Source organism: Sordaria macrospora, chromosome 1 (genome assembly GCF_033870435.1).
Source record: "Sordaria macrospora chromosome 1, complete sequence".
NCBI lineage: Eukaryota > Fungi > Ascomycota > Sordariomycetes > Sordariales > Sordariaceae > Sordaria > Sordaria macrospora.
The window spans coordinates 930,017-947,856 of NC_089371.1; the positions used below are offsets into that span (position 1 = coordinate 930,017).

A 17,840-nucleotide genomic window follows, 5' to 3' on the forward strand; every position below is an offset into this window, starting at 1 on the left:
AGTCTCGTCGAAGAATGGACAAAGAGTTGGCCTTCAACCGACGAACCCAAGCTACACAGATTTTCAAGGTGTCTCTCTCCTTGATAGACGGCCCTGTCAACACATGTTGGTCAACACTCACTATGTTCAAGTTGTAGGAGCATTACCCGTACTCTAACTCCTGGGGACGACCCCTCATTGTGTTAAGGCTGATCGTATGCAAACTATCTGCAAACTCTGGGACAAAAGGATCACGAGTGTGTGTTGCAGGGCATGAGATAGTCGCCTCGCCTCGACAGAAGAGCGTTGCAGAATTGAATTGAAGGCCTTTGGCCACTGAGGTTTGTTTGTCCAGTTACACACATATACTCGGGCGGCATGATGGTTCATGAAAGATGGTGTAATTCCATCCAATATTGGAGGCGAGCTGGACATGATAATTCCGTGGGGGCTACATAGGTGTCTTTCTCTTTCCAGATATGATGTTGCTCATCTTCAAAGGCAGACACAAGCCAAAGCCATCTTCATAAATCTCGTTCGCCTCCCTTTGTTCACAGCAAGCCTCCATGCACCCGGATCCTTTTGCTTCTCAGTCTCAAGAGCCATACGCAGAGAGATCCAAAAGCGACAATGACACTAACAGAGCTTCTCCCAGAATACCTCACCTCCTCTTCTCCTACTCATCTCCTCCTCATTGCAGTCCCGCCCCTTCTGGTCCTTTATACCATCTACGTTGTCATCTACCGTCTGTATCTTGGTCCCCTAGCCAGCATCCCGGGTCCCAGACTTGCTGCCCTGACGCAATGGTACGAGTTCTACTACGACATCATCCTTCCTGGACAGTACACCTTCAAGATCTGTGAACTTCACAAAGAATATGGCCCGATTATCAGAATCAACCCATGGGAAGTCCACATTTCGGACCCGGACTTCCACAGGGAGTTGTTGCCGGCGGGCACGAATCGACGGAGGGATCGGACGCATTTCTGGTGTGATCAGTTTGGGGCACCTGGTTTGTTTTCTCTTTTTCCTTTGTCACCTATGTTCTCCTGGAGGATATTGATGTCGGTTCATGATGGGAACAGCCGCTGATTTTCAACCCGCTTGACAGGCAGTGTCGTGTCAACCGTCCCTCATGAACTCCACAAACTACGGAGATCAGCCGTCAATCATTACTTTTCGACCGCAAGTGTACGGAACTTACAGCCGGTTATCGAGGAGAGAGTCGACGCCCTGCTAGCGAGACTTCGTGAGCATGGCAAGACGAAGAAGCAGACGCCGATAGACATGCTTCACCCTTTTGCGGCTCTGGCTTACGGTATGTTGTGTACTCCAGTCGGACACAGAGCCCCTGAGGATAGAATGCACTGCTGATATCCAGTACCTTGCTAGACATCATCAACGAGTATGCCTTTGCCAAAGCTGAGCATGCGGGTTAGTACATAACTCTCCTATCTCCTCCATGTCATCAAAGACAATGACCACCACTGATACCACCCCACGACAAAATCCAGTTGAACATCCCACCTTCCGTTTCGACGTAACCGAAGGTCTCACCACGGGCGTCCAATACGGCAAACTCTTCCAACACATCCCCATCCTCCTCACCACACTCGAACGCCTCCCTCCCAAATTCCTCGCCGCCATCTCGCCTGCCTACCGCTCCTTCCTCGCAACGCGGGTCTCCATCGCCAAGCAAATCACCGACATCTCGCATAACCTCCACTCCTCCGAGTCCAGCAGCAGCAAAGGTGCCAACCACCTCGACCTCTCCCACCCTACCATCTTCCACTCCCTGCTAACCTCGGACACCCTCCCCCCTTCCGAGAAAACCATCCCCCGCATCGCGGACGAGGGCCACGTCCTGATCCAGGCCGGGGCCGTGACCGTCGCCTGGGCCCTCGCCATCGCCACCTTCCACCTGCTTCAGCAACGCGACACCACGCTGCGCAAGCTCCAAGCCGAACTGCGCGCCGCCATCCCTGACCCGTCCGAGTCCACGCCCTTGGCGACCCTCGAACGCCTACCCTACCTCAAAGCCGTCGTAAAGGAATGTTTCCGCTTGAGTCTAGGTTCTTCCTCGCGCATCACGCGCGTAGCGCCCGACGAAGCGCTCAAGTTCACCCCGTCAAATATCTGTCTGCAAGCTTACCACCACAACAACAGTCCCGAAGAAGAAGAGGTGGTAGTAAAGAAATACAAAAAGGAATGGATCCTACCCCCCGGAACGGAAATTTCCATGACGAGCTACCAGATCAGCGCCAACGAGGAGATCTTCCCGGACGCGCGCTCGTTCAGGCCCGAGCGGTGGTTGGAAAACAAAGAGCTGGACAGGTATCTGACGAGCTTCGGGGCCGGGCCGAGGGCTTGTTTGGGGATGCAGCTGGCTTATGCAGAGATGTACTTGGCGCTGGCGAAGATGTGGAGGGTTTGGGAGGGGGGTGAGCAAGTTGGTTCTGATGGGCTTAGGCTTGGTGAGGATGATAAAGTGATGGCGGCGAGTGAAAAGGAAAAGGGAAGTGCAGGTGGTCAGTTACTGACGGTGGGTAGGATGAGGTTGGCTGAGGGAGTGACGCAGAGAGATGCGGAGCTGGGCGTGGATTGGTTCATTCCTGCGCCGTATATTGGGAGTCAGGGGGTTAGAGTCTACTTTGAGAGTCATTAGGGAGCTGGTGGGAGGGATGATCGTGGGGAAGAAACCTCGGGGAGCTGTGAACTTTCCTGGTTTTGTTCTTTCTTTTTTCTTTTTTTTTCTTTTTGGTTATGTGTACAATCCAGTACTGGTTTGTTTGTTAGCTCGGGACCACCTTCCTAGGCGTTTTGTTAGCTGGTTGATTCGTTTCGTTCTAGGTAATACCAACGCGCGATCTTGAATATGTTGTTTTCGAGATCTGATATGCCAGCTTGAGTCTTGTTAATGGCTTTTCGGCCTGTACTTACCTATCGATTCATTTTGTCCTTGTGACGTTTGGACCCCCCCGTACCGAGCTAACAAATAAATCAGCATCAGATTGTGGAAAGATGAACAAACTATCTCCTGTTTTCGAAAGCTCCTTTTGTCTTGCTCGGGGCTTTGCTGCGCCGTTGTGGTGGACCTCGACCCGGAGATGGTCAGAAGCTCCGGAGCATATCCGTCCGGGAAGCGGGGGACAAGCGGGACCCGAACGACAACGACGTTCCAGATCTTTGACTTGCCGACTTATCCTTCATATGGAGAGTGGCTTCCCCGCATGATGATACCATACCGCAACTGTTCACCTTGTCCGAAGCTTTCGGGACTCAGCCGCCGTACCATTGGATTTTTGAGATTTTATTTTTCTCTAGCTTGATACGAACTTTGATCGTAATCGCGATGCGGGAAATGCGGCGATGCGACATACCAGCGGTATGGATGGACTGAAAGAAAAAAAGTGGTGGGTTGTACCCAATTAGGGCTGCGCGTAGTATCTGATTCTGATTCTGATTCTGACGGCAGACGGGCACCATGTGGAAAATGTGATGGATGTTTGATGTGTTGTAAGATCTGAAGATTCTTTAAGAGTCAAAGGATGCCCATGTTGTTAGCAGAACAGAATCATCATCCAGGTCATCTTTGGAATCATTCTTCTTCACTCAAATCTAGTACGTTGGGAGCTTGGTTGTTCTTATCTCATCAACATCAACACCATCACCAGCCAGGCCTCCATCCAAAATGCCAGCCATCCCTACCCTCAGAACAAGGAAATCACCCCCCTCTGCCTTCACGCTAAACCACATCGACCCCCGCAACCTTCACGAGCTCCGCAGTGTCGACGACATCAACACCTACCTCCCTCTCCAACTCCGCGATCCCAGCCCTCGTGGTGGTGGTGGTGGTGGTGGTGGTCACAGCTCCGGTCACTCTTCCAGTAGCAGAAGCAGTAGCAGCCACGGAAGCAGTTCCGGTTCCTCTTCATCCTCGTCATCAACCACAGTGGTCGTTGTAGGTGGTGGTCCGCGCTACTACTGTTCTGGCAATAACTTGTTGCTGCCGGTGTGGGTGATCATATTGATTGTTGTGTTGGTGTTTGAGACGATGTTGTTTTGTGTGGCGCTGGGGTGGTTTCATCGGGAGGGTATGTTTTTTTTCCTTCCTGTTTTCCGAGCATGATAGCTAACACATCTTCCCCATCAACAGCAAAAGCACAACGCAAACTCCTCTACCCCTCCAAACCGCGCCCCTCCCTCAACTACAGCCGAATCTGGCTAAACGCCTTCATCGTCGCCTCCTGGCTATGGATTCCCATCGGCCTCTTTAACCTGATCATGGAGCGCGTCATCAATCCTCGTAAGGGAGTGAAGAAGGATCGCAAGGTGTTCCGTCCTCTGGTCGACACCAACAGTCACAAGGGTTTGGAAACCACTGTCTCGAACCCCTACAAGGGCGCGGGAGTAGGTGCTGGTGCGGGACAAGACCCGGAGTTGGCGGCCGTCAAGAGGACGAATAGTGCTTATAGCAAGATTCCGTCTGAGCCGAGCGTGGAGGAGGTGAAGATGAAATATGATACGCCGGAGGATGTAAAGGTTCCTTTTTTCAAGGAGAAGAAGAAGACCTGGGCCGGGCCGGCGGTGGCGGCACCTCTCTATCCCAGCGGCGGCGCTTTTGCTGGGTATGCTCCCGCTCCTGTACCAGCTCCTATTCCGGCTACCGAAGCTCAGCAACCTCAAGGAGCAGTGGCGTCGTACTTCGCTATGAGCGGTGGTCAACAACAACCACAGGTTCAGTATCAGCAAGAACAGGAACAGGGAGCAGCGGCTTCTTACTTCGCCATGAGTGGTCAACCGCAAAGTCAGAATCTGCCTTCTACGAATCCTTGGGGGAGGCAGTAAAGAGACGAAGAGGTTGTGGGCCGAGACAGAGCAAGCAAAGAGTGGAGGAAGAATGATAGATGCAGCATGCATGCAATGATGATGATACCCACGATAGATAGAAGAGTTTGACTACAGTACATAGTAGTAATGAGTTAAGGAGTTAACGAATACTTTGGAGCGTGATTATGAACTGACCTTGCGCTTGAGTTTTGTGTTGGAGGATGTCTGCGTCAAACTTCAAAATGCGAAGGTCTCCAAATGAAGTGTAGAACATGTCTCCTTTGCTAAAGCCATAACTAACCCCTTTATACACGACTCGCTTTGGTTGGCCTCTCAGCACATCTTCCCATAAATATTCAAACACTTCCCACAACGGTCCCAGCAGAAGGGCTATACAACTTCCAAATAAGGTGTAAGATTTAAGGTGTAAGGAATATATCGCCGATACAAGTAACGTAGGAATGTATGTAAAAAGAAGCCAGGTAATTATGTGATGTGTGTCTCCAGTCAGTCTCCCTTCCCCGTATGTCTTCCACGTTCTTTCTTTCCCATATACACTCTCCTTCCCCCATGACCCCTTTTCGTATTCCCATTCATACCATTCCTGTCTTCGTCTTCGTCTTCGTCTTTATCATACTCTGCGTGACATCTCTCTTTCTTTCATTCTTGTACGTGCAAAACGATCTGAACGAAATAAGTAAGTTGTGTTCAAAGAAACAAATAGGAAAATCATTCTCCTTCTCTGACGAACCCCTCTTTACACCACCTCAATCATCCTCAAAAAACCCATCATCATCAAAATCCTCCACCGGGCTTGCATCACTGTCATACATTCCGCCCGACCTCGACATAGGAGGAGGGGCCATCATAGGGGAAGAGATATTCCTCCGATGCTGATGCTGTTGAGCAGTCTGAGTAGCAAACGAAAGCGTAGACGGATCAGGTGAAGGAGACAGGGAAGCCTCCTCGAATCCCATCTCACTCGATTCCTCCTCAGTCACCTGCTGCTGCTGCGGGAAGTGCATAGACGCTGTGGATGGGCCTCTAGACCGCTGCTGGTAGTGCTGATTCTGGCGTAATGCCCTCTTAGACAGTTCCTGGGGAGTGAACCTGCGGCCGGTGGCTGAAAAAGCAGTTGGCTGAGCTTGTTGCTGTTGCTGGGCTTGACTGGCTGTGCCCCTGATCGTGGATACAGAAGCGTTGGAAGCTTTGCGCAAACCAGCATTGGATCCAGAAGATGTCGGGGGCGTCGGGTTCCCGCCACGGAACCCAGAAGAAGCAGGCTTTGATGGCGTAACGTTACGGCTCTGCGCAGGAGACGCGGACAGGACACTGCTCAAGCTACCGAAAGCCGGCAGGTCCTTGCCCTTCCTCCAGTTACCCCAGGCGGCAGCCAGAGGACCGACAGCCTGCGCAACTCGCGGCGAGGCAGCGTCTCTAATCGTAGCAGCAATGTTGGGCAGGTTGATAGCCGAACCGCCGTTCATCGCGCGCTCACGCTCCTGCTCCTCCATCTGGAGGTTGGCCTTGAGCCTGATAGCGGCGTCGCGGACCGCGTCCTGGTCGTAGTCGTCACTGGAAAGAGCACCGATAATGTCTTGCAGATCTGAGTGGCGCACGGCAAGCAGCTCGCGGAGCCAGGTGATCTCGTCGTCCCGCTTGGAGATCTTGATGTCGGCGTCGGGGTCGACCTTCTCGAGTTGCTGCTCAAGTTCCTCGATGCGATGCTCGCGGGCTTGGAGCTGCTCCTGGAGGACCATAATGGACTCGCGGAGGGCCTGGGGCGAGATTCTCTCCGAAGGCTGGACATCGTTGGAGGCGGACTTGGAAGCAGTGTAAGTCTCCGAAGTACCGGCCACAGAAGTCTTTGCAGCTTGGGCGGCGGCACGGGCAGCTTCCTTGGCAATCTCCAACTTCTCCTCGACATGCAAGAGCTTGTCCTGGAGATGCTGGGCCTTGGAAGTCTCGATGCTCAAGCGATCCAGGAGGTTCTTCTCCGTCCGCTGAGCGTCCTCAGTGGTGTTGTTGAGTTGACGTTCATAACGGGCTTGGATATCATCTACCTCGTTCTGGTGTTTGCGCATGAGCTCATCAAGCTCCGTCTTCTTCGAGTTCTGAGCCTCCTCAAGGAGCATGTCGTGCTGCGCCTTGGCTGTGTCGGCGTCCAACTTAACCTGGTCCATCTGGGATCTGAGTCTGTTAAGCTCATCTTCAAGCTCCCTGCGGACAGCATTAACCTGGTGATTGGCCTGCTCAACCTCGGCTTGCATGGCATTGCGCGTGCGCGTAATCTCGCGAGCAGCAGTCTCCCTAGCTTCCTGGAATTCGGCCTTGAACCGCAAAGCGCTCTGCTGCAACTTGTGATTCTCGGTGCGCATATCCGCAAGCAGCTGCTCAAGTCTCTTGCACTCCGCAACAGCCCGCATGCCTTGGCGTTCGTTCATCTCGAGTCTCTCAAGCTCAGTCTCGATGCGTTCACGAGTTCTGGCCTCGGCCTGTAGCTTAGCATCCAGGACCTCCTGGCGAGCAATCAACGTCTGCTCCCTCTTGGTGCGCCTGGCATTCTCCTCGGTAATTTGGCGAACAGCGTGAGCCATTTCATCCTGAAGGGCAAGGAACTTGGTGCGCCAGCTGTCACGGACGCGCTCGTTCTCCTGAACCTGGGTACCGAGGGTATCGATCAGCTTATGCAGAGCCTTGTTCTCATCAAGGGCCTTGGAAAGGTCAGCATCACGACGCTTGGCAAGCTCGCTGACTCTATCAGCCTCAGAACGCCAGTGCCGAGCTTCTTTGCGAGCATGCTGGAGCTCATTATCCAGCATGTTGATCCGATTCTGTGCTTCGCTTCGAGACTTTTGAGTGTTCTCGGTGCCGGCTTCCAGTTGGGTCAAACGCATGGCGACCTTGTTGTTGGCGGCCTCGATTGCCTTGATCTTATGGTCCTTCTCATCCACCTCTTTCTTGAGGCGCTTCTCTTCCTCTGTGGTAAGCTTGAGCAGGCGTTCAACTTCGGCGAGCTTGTCTTCGGCAGCTCTCCGGCCCTTCTGTTCCTTATCAGCCTGTCCTTCCAACTGCTGAGAACGTTCCTCAAGGTCGGCGATCCGCTGGTGCAAGACGCTCTTGTTCATCTCTTCAACCTCAATCTTGGTTGCAGCGGACTGGAGTTCACGGGTGAGATCTGACGCACGGTCCTCGGCAGCTCGTCTGGCCGCAATCTCCGTCTCCACCTTGGCCTCCTGAGAGCGGAGTCGCTCCTCGAGCTCCAGAACACGAGCCTGAAGGCCAGTAACCTTGGCCTGCTTGGCCTCATCCACAGTAGGCTCAAGGCGGTTATCCACCACCTCTTCAACAATCTTCTTGATGTCTTCGCTGCCGATCGAGGAGGCCTTTGGCTGAGTGATTTGAGCCTTCAGCTCCTCAAGGGCCTGAAGGACGTCAGGGCGATCGCCAAGAGTCGACTTGGCAGAAGAGGAAGTTGGCCTGGTTCTCTGCTGAGAAGCGAGGGCTTCCATAACAGCAGCCTTGATTTGCTCCATCTTACGGTCCCTACGCGGGCTGATGGAACGACGAGTAGTAGGTAGATCATCATCCTCATCGTCGGCGTCGCTATCGCGGACCTCGGCAGAGGCACTGCGCACGTCTCGGCGGTTCGAAACAGCTCTCCTCGAAATAGCAGCTAGTGAGTGCTTGATCGTATCAAGAGTCTGTTCCAGTGGGCTAAGACGGCTATCCAGGATACCACCAACAACATCATTGACGTGACCATTGAAGAAAGTAACACGGGACTCCAGCTTCTCTTGCTCATCCTCAGTGAAATCACCGTTCCAGTCGCTAACTGGCACGTCTTCACTGCCGTTGAGGTTGTGGACAGGCCCCTCAATGAACTGCGCACTGGTAGGCGGATCGAGGAATGGGTCCTCCAGCTCGGTTGTAGGAGGCGGCTGTGACGGTTGAAGATACTCGCGGGGATTCGGGCTAGGACTGCGAGAGTTATCTTCATCTTGGTGGTAAGGTGGTGAGTTCGTAACTGCCTCCAAAGGAATGGGGCGAGTCGGGCTAGGCTGGTGCCACTGAGTTTGACTATCAGCGGGTTTGCTGATGCCCATATTCGGGTTAGCACTGAGGTGGCGCATGACCGCATCAATGTCGTCAAAGCTAGGTTCTGAAGCACCAGTTGCAGTGCTCTCTTCCTTCTTGGACCCTTCGCGCCTGGGCGGTGGTGGCTTAGGAGCCCAGCGAGAAGCAGCGAGCCCCTTAGTAGGCTTCGATGGCACAGTAACCACTTCAGGCTCAGCAGCGACCTTCTCGATGTGCTCTACCTCTGCAACCTCAACAACAACAGGCGTCTGCTGAGGTGGCTGTTGAGAAGAGCCAGCAGCGAGATCTGTGACTTCCGTAGGCTGAGTCGACATCCCAGGCACAAACTCCGAGGCAGCCGCAGAGAGTGATCTCTTGTGACCATGAGTAGCAGAATCGTCACTGAATGGGTTAGGATCCTTGAGCTCCGAAAGGGTCCAGTTCAAAGACATAGGATCGGCAGTCTGCTCTGACGGGCTGACGGTCGCCTGGGTATCAGTCGTCTCAGAAGCCATGGTCGAAGACAAGGTCATGTCTGGGTGACCATGAGTAGACTCGTCAAATGACTTCTCCTCAATCGGGAGGTCTTCGTCCCCGTCCTTGTCTGGCCTAGACTCGGCCACAGGGGTAGAACTATCAGCAGTTTCCGACGCCGCAGGAGCCACACTGTCAAGTTCAACATTGTGATGATCCAACTTCGAGAAGACAACACCATCAAGTTGTCCCTCCAGCTCATCCTTGTTCCCCTCTTCTTGCGCGTCTTCATCTGGGGGCAGGATCGGGACAGCCTTGCTTTCCTTAACGGGCAAGACGATCTCAGCCTTCCCCAGTTCATCAGCGCCAACAACAGAGCTCTCAGGCTTAGCATCACTTTCCGCCACGGGATCTGCGGCTGGCGTTGCAAACGTAGTAGTAGGAGTAAACGCAGGCGCATCCGGGCGGAATTTGAGGCCAAACTCGCTCTGGGTCGGAGAGAAGACGGACGCAGTGGGGTTGATAGCGCCAGTCGTGGGTGCTGAAGCAGCGAAGTGACTGGTAGCGGCAGAGAACGTGGCGACCTGGGGGGTAAACTGCGATGTGAAGGAGCTGTTGGGGTTAAACTTGAACTCGGGCGCTTCCACGTTCAACTTGGACAACGAAGACTTGCTGCCATGGCTGGCATGCTTGGGAACGGGGCCAACCGCAGGCTTTCCTGCGCTCCAGGAGCTACTAGCATTAGAAAGGGTATGTTGATGCATCATCTTCTGGAATTCGAGCGCTTGGATGGGGGTTCCTAGGTTGCTCGGATTCGTCTCGATTTCGTCGTCTTCAGCAGCCGGACCGTCAATCGGCTGCAGGGTAGGCCTAAAACCACCTCCACTATTAGAGACGTCTTCTTCGGTAAAGTACTTCTGCGACAGCGAATGTCCGCGACTATGCGGTCTAGGATGATGCAAAACAAGGCCGTCCGAAGTAGCACCAAGTTGTGGTTGCTGGGGAGCGAATTGAACTGACGAGTCTCTGGCATGGGGATTGACCAGCGGGATGGTATGTTCCTCTCTGTGCGGGCTGTAATCTTGATCGTTTTCGAGCTGCGAGCGCATCTGTTCTTCCAAATGGTATTCAGCTTCATCAATTTCCCTTTGCAAATCATCGCCTGGAATGTGATGGGGGAGGCCGACTTCGGGAGCGCGCACGGGATCTTGAGCTGGTTCTTCTTCAGCGATTTCGTGAAGATCTTGCAAGCGCGACGATGTTCGTTGGGGCGGCGCAAACTGAGGCTGGAGCTGATGCTGGAATTGCTGCTGAGGCTGATGCTGGAACATGGGTAACTGCAAAGACTGATGGCGCTGATGAGCCATATGGCCCATATGGCCCATGGGACTAAAGAGACCACCGTCCGGTGAAAATGGTGAGCTGGGAGACATCATGGCGTTGAGATTAGCAAGCGAGGGTGAACCCATGCGATGTCCATGTTGTTGCATCATCATCTGCTGAGACCAGGCGTGTGGAGACGGGATCGATATAGAAGCCCGAGGATTATACTTGGACGTAAACGAGGCAGGCGACATGCCGGCGGGGAGACCGGGGCTGGTAGGCGATGGCCCCATGCCATGGAAAGGAAAGCCCGGAAGGCTACCCCCACTGGCGGCCGAAGATGTCGGCAACGGAGGTGAGAAGGGGAGCGGGGGGTAATTGGCCACCGAAGGCTGTCGGCTCATGCTCGTGGACGGAGAAACTGAAGGTTGAGGGGGCTCGTCGTCCCCAAGGGATACTCCCAGAGCTCTAAGCTTCGCTTCGGTCAACTCGTCCACGTATCTCTTCCAAGCTAGATTGTGAATGTTAGGCAAACATTTGCATCTCAAGGTCTAGTAGGGGGGAATCTTACCATTCAGGTCGGGAAGAAGCACTTTCCAGCTTTTCTCTTGTCTCTCCTGTACTAAATCATCGAAATCGGGCCATGGTCCTCGACTCTGCGAAGTGGATTCATCGATCGATGTCTTTCGAGGTTCCAAGTCAAAGCCGCTTATATCATGACCCTGTTGTTTCCAACTGCTCATCCTCTCCTCGACCTCGGATTTGGTGAGAGGCAGTGGAGCCTTGCCCGGCTGCCCACGCTCGTCATCCTTGGGAATAAGGATCATGACACTCTTACCCTTCCATGGGACCTTTTTCTTCATGCGAGGCGATGCGGCGAGGATAGAGGTACGTTTGGATGTGGGTTTCGAGGGGGTGGAAGGAGCCGCAGGCTCTCCTTTTAGACTATTTATGCTGGAAGCATCTTCAGGCTTTGTTGCGCTAACTGGTTGGCTTATGGAAGATCTGATGGAGGATGTTCGTTCGGGAAATGGGGAAAGCGAAGAAGCACGGTCACTCGCGGTAGTGACGTCGGGCTGCGCTGTCATTTCGATCGGAGACGCCATGTTGGATCTGCTTGCCTGTCTGCTGACCAGGCGGGACTGTCTTAGGGTATCGGTGCTCGACTGTTTCTTGAGAGCACCTTGTGATTCCTGGCGCTGTCTACTGCTTCGCCTGCTGCTTCGTCGACGATCTGCCCTGGGGGTAAGAAGGTCGTCTCCTAGCCACGCGGCGTCTTCGTCACCGGAAAATGAGTCGCTCAGTGAAGAGTTCTCACTATCGCCGCTGCCGTCGCTAAGCCAATGCAGCTTCTCCCGCTCGCTACCGTGAGCTGTATGCTGACGGATCCAGTCCTCTGTGATTCCGTGTACAAGACGTCTTGCGCGATTGGCGAGGACGCTTGCGGCTCCGGTAAGGAGGGATGACCGAGACTCGGAGGGACTGTCTTGTTGGGTTGGCGGGGCGGGGCGCAGAAAGCGAGTTTGGAGCGCTAGGGAATGGATGGGATCTCCCTCAGATTCGGAGGCGTCGTCGTCGTCGTCGTCGTCGTCGTCACTGCTCGAATTCTCGGCTCGCAAGTTTGGGGGGTAAGGGGAGCCCCAGCGGGTTCCGTCGACCTCGTCTTCGTTCACGGAGATGGTGGGCGGAGTTCTCAGAATACCCTGAACCCGAAGAGGAAGTCTGGGGACAGGCAAGGGCGGAAGCTCGGGGGAAGCTTCGCCTTCGGCGGTGGAGGCGCTCGACAGGGCAGGAGAGGTGGGCGATTCAGATCGGTGTCGGAAGTAGTTTTTGATACCGTCCTGCGCAAAGGCAGCAGGAGGAGGGGTTCGCGGTGACGATTTTAGGGAAGACGTCTTTGGAATACCTTGGGAGTAGAAGGTTCAAGGTTAGTTAGGAACCAGGATGCGAAGGCGGTGGAAGAGTTGGAGCATGTGAATCACTACCAAGTCAGGTTGGTTGGCGAGGAGTGGGAGGGAGTTTCAGAGTTCAGGACAGAGCTCCGAAGTCATGTATGTTTGGACTATGGAGACAGTGACGGGGTGAACGGGGGAATAGGGACGGGGTGACGGGCTCGAGTCGGGAGCTACAAAAAGTGGATGTATGGATTTAAGCTCACCTGGACGAGATCAGCGCGCAGACGAAGCCGGAGCTCTGTCTGCCACCGATGCTCGATTTATTTTTGGTTTTGTTGTCAGCACCACAGGCTCGTGATGTTGATGTCCCCTTTTCGTTTCCTTCGTTACCACTGTCCCACGCGGTAACGGTATAGCTGAGTTGTTGTCGACAAATGGCGAAGCGTAGAGAATAAAAAGATGGGGTACCAGAAGGAGCCGAAGGGGGGGGGGGCAATTAGGAAGCTTAGAGGTAGTAAGACTTGAGAGAAAAATAAAAAGTCGGTAACGAATTAACTACGGGGTCGACCGAAAGTCAACAAATGAGCGAAGAGAAGAAGGGGAGAAGGCAAAACGGTTCTGGAGTTCCGGACGCATCGAGGGGCTCAGTCTGTTGTTGCTGGTCTCTTTTTTCTCTTTTCTTTCACCGCTGCGAATTGGTGTTGTAATAGGGAAGGAAGACTAGAAGGGGAGGTGTAGCCTTTTCTTTTCTGAAACACTCTTGGACCAGCAAAGAACGCGCAAAGTATCGGAGCCGTGAATGGAGGGTTCGTCGACGCGTCTTCCACCACTGGGCTGCGAGGTTTCCGTTTCCGACACAGGGTGTGCAGAGAGTGGTGGTGGTAGGAGGACGGGTTGGGTGAACCGAGAACCAAGAAGCGGGACGGAATTGATGGAGGTTGAAAGGTTGACTTCTCTCAGGTGGTGATCGGTTGGTGTGGTTCGTTGTAGAGACGGAGATAGAGGTAATGCTCCCGTGCTGCTGCAGCTGCAGGTGATAATGGTGACCGTACTGTGAGATAGAGGTTGGGACCTGTTAACCTGACGCGTACTTTCTGTCACTAACAGAAGTGGAAGTTGCCTCTGTCGCCAAACATTTATTTTTCCCCGACCGCCTGGCTGGGGTTGTGTTCGCTACGTTCTCGTCTCTTTCGTTCGTTCTCGCCGGTGATCACCACCCGTCCCGTCTTGTCTCTCGTCCCTTTTGCTCAGCTTCACGCTCGCCGAGTCCCATCATGGTTCCGCATGGTCCCTGACCGGCCCACATTGTCCACCCGAATGCTGTCGTGCGATTTGATAGATGGGCGGTACAAAGCGGGGGAAACGGGGTTTTTGTGTCCACCCCGCCAAGCCCGCCTTGCCGCACAGCGAACCCTTCGCAACCCTTCGGCTGCTTCGACCGCATAGACCAAAAACCCTTGTCTCTTGGTAGCCGCCAAGTACCTCTTAACTTTCAATGACTGTGCTACAGTATCACAAGGTTGGTTTAGACTCTGCGGCATGGAACATTTCCATTTCTCCTCCCGTTCCATCCTTCGCTTGGTTCAACTCCCGTAGCCGTCACCTGTCTCTGTTTGTTTCCACTTGCCTTCTCCCGATTGGTGTTCAGAACACCAGATCGTTGAGTTGTCGGATTACACTGCAGCAGCAAAACACCCACGATGAGGCTCTGTTCAAGCTGAAACCCTTTTCTACAAAACATTGTCCATTCAGGAACACATGCCGCAAAAAAAGGGGCAAGCCACGGGCAACAACGGGTTCTCCTCAAGTTAAAAAAGGGGGGCCAAACTGCCTGCATCACCATTGCATGGCTACACCACACGTGCTGGCATCAACCCGGATCAGATGGCATCACACACCACCGAGGGCCCACCAACTGGCAAAAGTCCATCAGGGCCATGCAGCGATACCCAAGGTAGCCAGAATGGCTGGAAAAAGAAAGGGACAAATGACCGCCCGGTCCCCAAAATCTGGTTCGCATGTGGAGTGCTGGAACTGGTTGGATTTGTGCATACATATCCTGAAGCACTGAAGAGGGCACTTTCGTGGGGTGAGGCTCAGAGGGGCTGCGTTAAAAACAACACTTCAATGTGTTGATGTTTCAGGTCTACGAGTGTCCAAGGTCAGCCATTGGCTTTTTTGGTCTTTTGTGTTTCAAGTGGAACTGAAAAAGAATGGTCATTGTCTCTGACGTTGAAGATTGCCCTCACCGCGGCATCATCCGGATCTCCAGAGCGGGAAACCCGATCGTTCGTCGAGCAAGGAACGGACGACAAGGCAAAGGCACGGGGCTACCCGCTCGCTGGCCGCAGCCTGCAGTTTGCTGATACCACTGACGCAGTGACGCCGCAGTGCCTATCAAGGTTCTTGCGACTGCCAAAACATCTTGGTCTCAGGTTTGTACGCAGTACATTTCCTCACAGCCACGCAAACACACTCATACCGTCGACAATGAGCCTGAGCCCAAAGGACGACCCATGATGAAACGAACAATTTGAACAACTCAGGCCGGATGGCTCACCCGGGCTCTTCCAGTTCGAACATGATTCGTTGACCAACTGAGAGAAAGAAATCACGATTCCCAATGCCCAATGTTGCCCATAATCCTCAACACCAAACGCCCATCATCATATCATCACCAGCCCAAAAGGAACTCATGGATGAAACCACACCCTACACGTCACAGAAAATATCATGCGTCGCGTTTGAGACAACCAGCGTCGGTGCTGGTTTGTCCGCAAAGCTCGTCTCCGTGGCCGATTGTGCAGAGTTCATACATCGTTCTAAAGAGCCATATGTTAACAGAAATGAAGAGAGAAGAGCCTGAAAGTCCGAGAGCCCAAAACACTCTCTCTTCACTTTTCAAGAGAACCTCAAAAAAGACTTTCGAGTATTACTCACCTCTCTGCTTATCACAATCACTAACCCGAAAGCTAGTCTTCCTGCTCGCATCATTCGCCATATCCGCGCACGCATTCTTCTGGTTGTCGCAGACTCTGTTGGCTGCTGTTGAAAAGTCGGGCTGACAACAACACACATCTTATCAGCATAACTTCACGTGCAAGTGTAAAGCCAATGTTCTACTCGCCCGAAGCAGAAGTAAGGGGGCAAGCGTCACAAAAAAAGCCGGGGAAGAAAAAACGAGAAAAAAAGAAAAGGAAAGAAGACTAACAAATGTATCACCACCAACTTCAAACGATCTTTTAGCATCCCCGGAAAAGACTATCGGCTGTGGCGACTGCCCGCCAAGGAAGTTGGCCGTGAAGAAAGGTTGGAGCTCTTGGCCTGTTGAGATTTGTCGCGGGAGGTTGTTGTTGAAGGCGAAGTTGAGCTCGTTGTGCACTTGAAGAGAAGGGGCTTCGAGGCTGGGTGGTGGTAAGTCGGGTGCACCTGAGTCTGGGGAAGCTGAGGCTGTCAAGACGCTGGCTAGGAAGAGGATGGTTCGGAGGGCGGCGGTGGTGTTCATCTTGGTAGGTCGGTTCTTCAAGTTGGACTCGGACTCGGACTTGGATTTTGGACTCGGAGTTATGGTCGGTCGGTGCTGAGGTTGGTGAGCTGGTCTTTCGCCTGGGTGAATTGACTTGTAATCTCGTGGTCTCGTTGCTACCAGAATGATGGACGAAGGGTGATTGACCAACGAGTCAATGTCGATAGCTTCCTCCAAGAAAGTCCGGCTTTGTCGTCGCCACAGCTCAATTGAGCCGTTCGTCTAGATAATTATTATTTTTCTTAAAAGAAAAAGCCAACCAGAATTACATCCGCGAACACTTGCAAGAGGAAGAAAAGGAAGATTCGACATTTTAGATGCAAACCGCCTCTTCAGCCAAGTCGGTCAATGGTCAAGGCTGAAACGATCTTGAGACGAGGGTGATGTTGATCGTTGCAACGGTACGCAACCTCCGTTCTCTTTACCCCGACCCAGACCCAGCTACCAACAACACGTCACATGAACCGAGCTACGAATGTATGAGAAACAAAAACTACTATCGTCTTCAAGACTAATGGGCGAAGAGGTTCGAACTTCGGATACCCGAGGATCTACGTTGCTATCTCCCAGGCATGTCGATATTAAAGAACACTCGAGTGACGAACACCTTTTCGCCATTGTCACCTATCAACCAATACCTGTGCGCAAGGTAGCATCAGGATGACTTGAATGAATATTTGATTGTTGGTGCAATACTATTCTTGAACTTTCCATGCCTTGCTCCGCTCTGCTTCGTGACTCCCGTTGCCTTTTCATCTTATCCATCAGCAACCGGCCACCTCGACCGAGGACTAGAACTAGTTGGAGACATGAGAGGACCTAGGTAGAGAAAGCTCTTCGAATACAACCAGGGACGCTCTCTCTTCCTCCTCTGGTTAGTTTTCAGTGACTAGAATCCGTTGGCGTACGACCCATTAAATGACTTGAAATTCTTTCTACCAAGGGTACCGGTACCCATCTTCGAGTTCTGTTGTCACCAATGGTTGGTTTCCAGCATCTCTTGCGTCTATGTCCTCCATGTCCCAATGTTTCATTTGCGGTTGGCATAGGCTTGAATGGAACGAAACCGGTCTACGTGAGAGAACTTCTTTCAGAAAAGGTACGGAACGCAACCTTTCCCGAACCATCAAACCTTCCTTCTAGAAGCATGTTCCTCATGGTAACGGACCAATTCTCCAAACCTCAAAGCATGTTGTCAACACGCCAGTCACACGTGAAAAGAAAAAATAAACGCCAAAGTTGTCAAAGAACCAGTATGCATAACCCAACGACCTACCGCACTCGCAGGTCAACCTCAATCCCGTCTACCTACCGACCCGTTGTTGTTGGCCGTCGATCCTTTCTTTGTTCTGTTGCCTGCCAGTTTGTCCAGTTAGTAATCTCATACGGACACAGTTGAGTGCCTGATCGTCAGGAACTATTCTATTCCATTGGTCCGAAACCTTGCAAGATAAAGAGAAACCGGAGAGACTTCTCTTTTGTGAGCCCTTTGTCTTTGTCTCCATGCTTCTGGTCTTTGTCTTTGTTATTGATCATGATGTTGTGCTTTTCTGACCTCCAATTTTTCAATTTTTCAATTTTTTTTTTTTTTTTTTTTGGGGGGGGGGATAGAGGGGGGATATTTGGGGAGTTGGGCTTGTGGTAGATAGTTTGTTGGCGATGACCGCTTAACAACTGCTTGGGTAGTTAGTAAACGATGCCCGAGACCAACGACCCGAAGCACAGTCCTTTGTTCG

General features: G+C 52.7%; 4 protein-coding genes across 4 annotated transcripts; 2 read left to right on the plus strand and 2 right to left on the minus strand.

Moving 5' to 3' along the window:
- The first annotated feature begins 39 nt into the window (after positions 1-39).
- SMAC4_05258 (uncharacterized protein) lies at positions 40-3,044 on the plus strand. Its single transcript, XM_066090253.1, has 4 exons — positions 40-991; positions 1,091-1,297; positions 1,372-1,413; positions 1,494-3,044. Exons 1-4 carry the CDS (start codon positions 610-612, stop codon positions 2,642-2,644), a joined length of 1,782 nt encoding a protein of 593 aa, XP_065945488.1. The 5' UTR covers positions 40-609; the 3' UTR covers positions 2,645-3,044.
- Positions 3,045-3,670: 626 nt separating this feature from the next.
- SMAC4_05259 (uncharacterized protein) lies at positions 3,671-4,827 on the plus strand (the record flags this gene model as incomplete). The annotated part of the gene is made up of 2 exons (XM_003347010.1): positions 3,671-4,073; positions 4,136-4,827. 2 exons carry the CDS (start codon positions 3,671-3,673, stop codon positions 4,825-4,827), a joined length of 1,095 nt encoding a protein of 364 aa, XP_003347058.1.
- Positions 4,828-5,576: 749 nt separating this feature from the next.
- On the minus strand, positions 5,577-12,758 carry SMAC4_05260 (uncharacterized protein; the record flags this gene model as incomplete). The annotated part of the gene is made up of 4 exons (XM_003347011.2): positions 12,719-12,758; positions 11,969-12,589; positions 11,255-11,804; positions 5,577-11,194 (listed from the first exon to the last, which is right to left on the minus strand). The coding sequence occupies exons 3-4, from the start codon at positions 11,787-11,789 to the stop codon at positions 5,577-5,579; spliced, it is 6,153 nt and encodes a 2,050-aa protein (XP_003347059.2). The 5' UTR covers positions 11,790-11,804; positions 11,969-12,589; positions 12,719-12,758.
- Positions 12,759-15,660: 2,902 nt separating this feature from the next.
- On the minus strand, positions 15,661-16,083 carry SMAC4_05262 (uncharacterized protein; the record flags this gene model as incomplete). The annotated part of the gene is made up of 1 exon (XM_003347012.2): positions 15,661-16,083. The coding sequence occupies one exon, from the start codon at positions 16,081-16,083 to the stop codon at positions 15,661-15,663; it is 423 nt and encodes a 140-aa protein (XP_003347060.2).
- Positions 16,084-17,840: the final 1,757 nt, after the last annotated feature.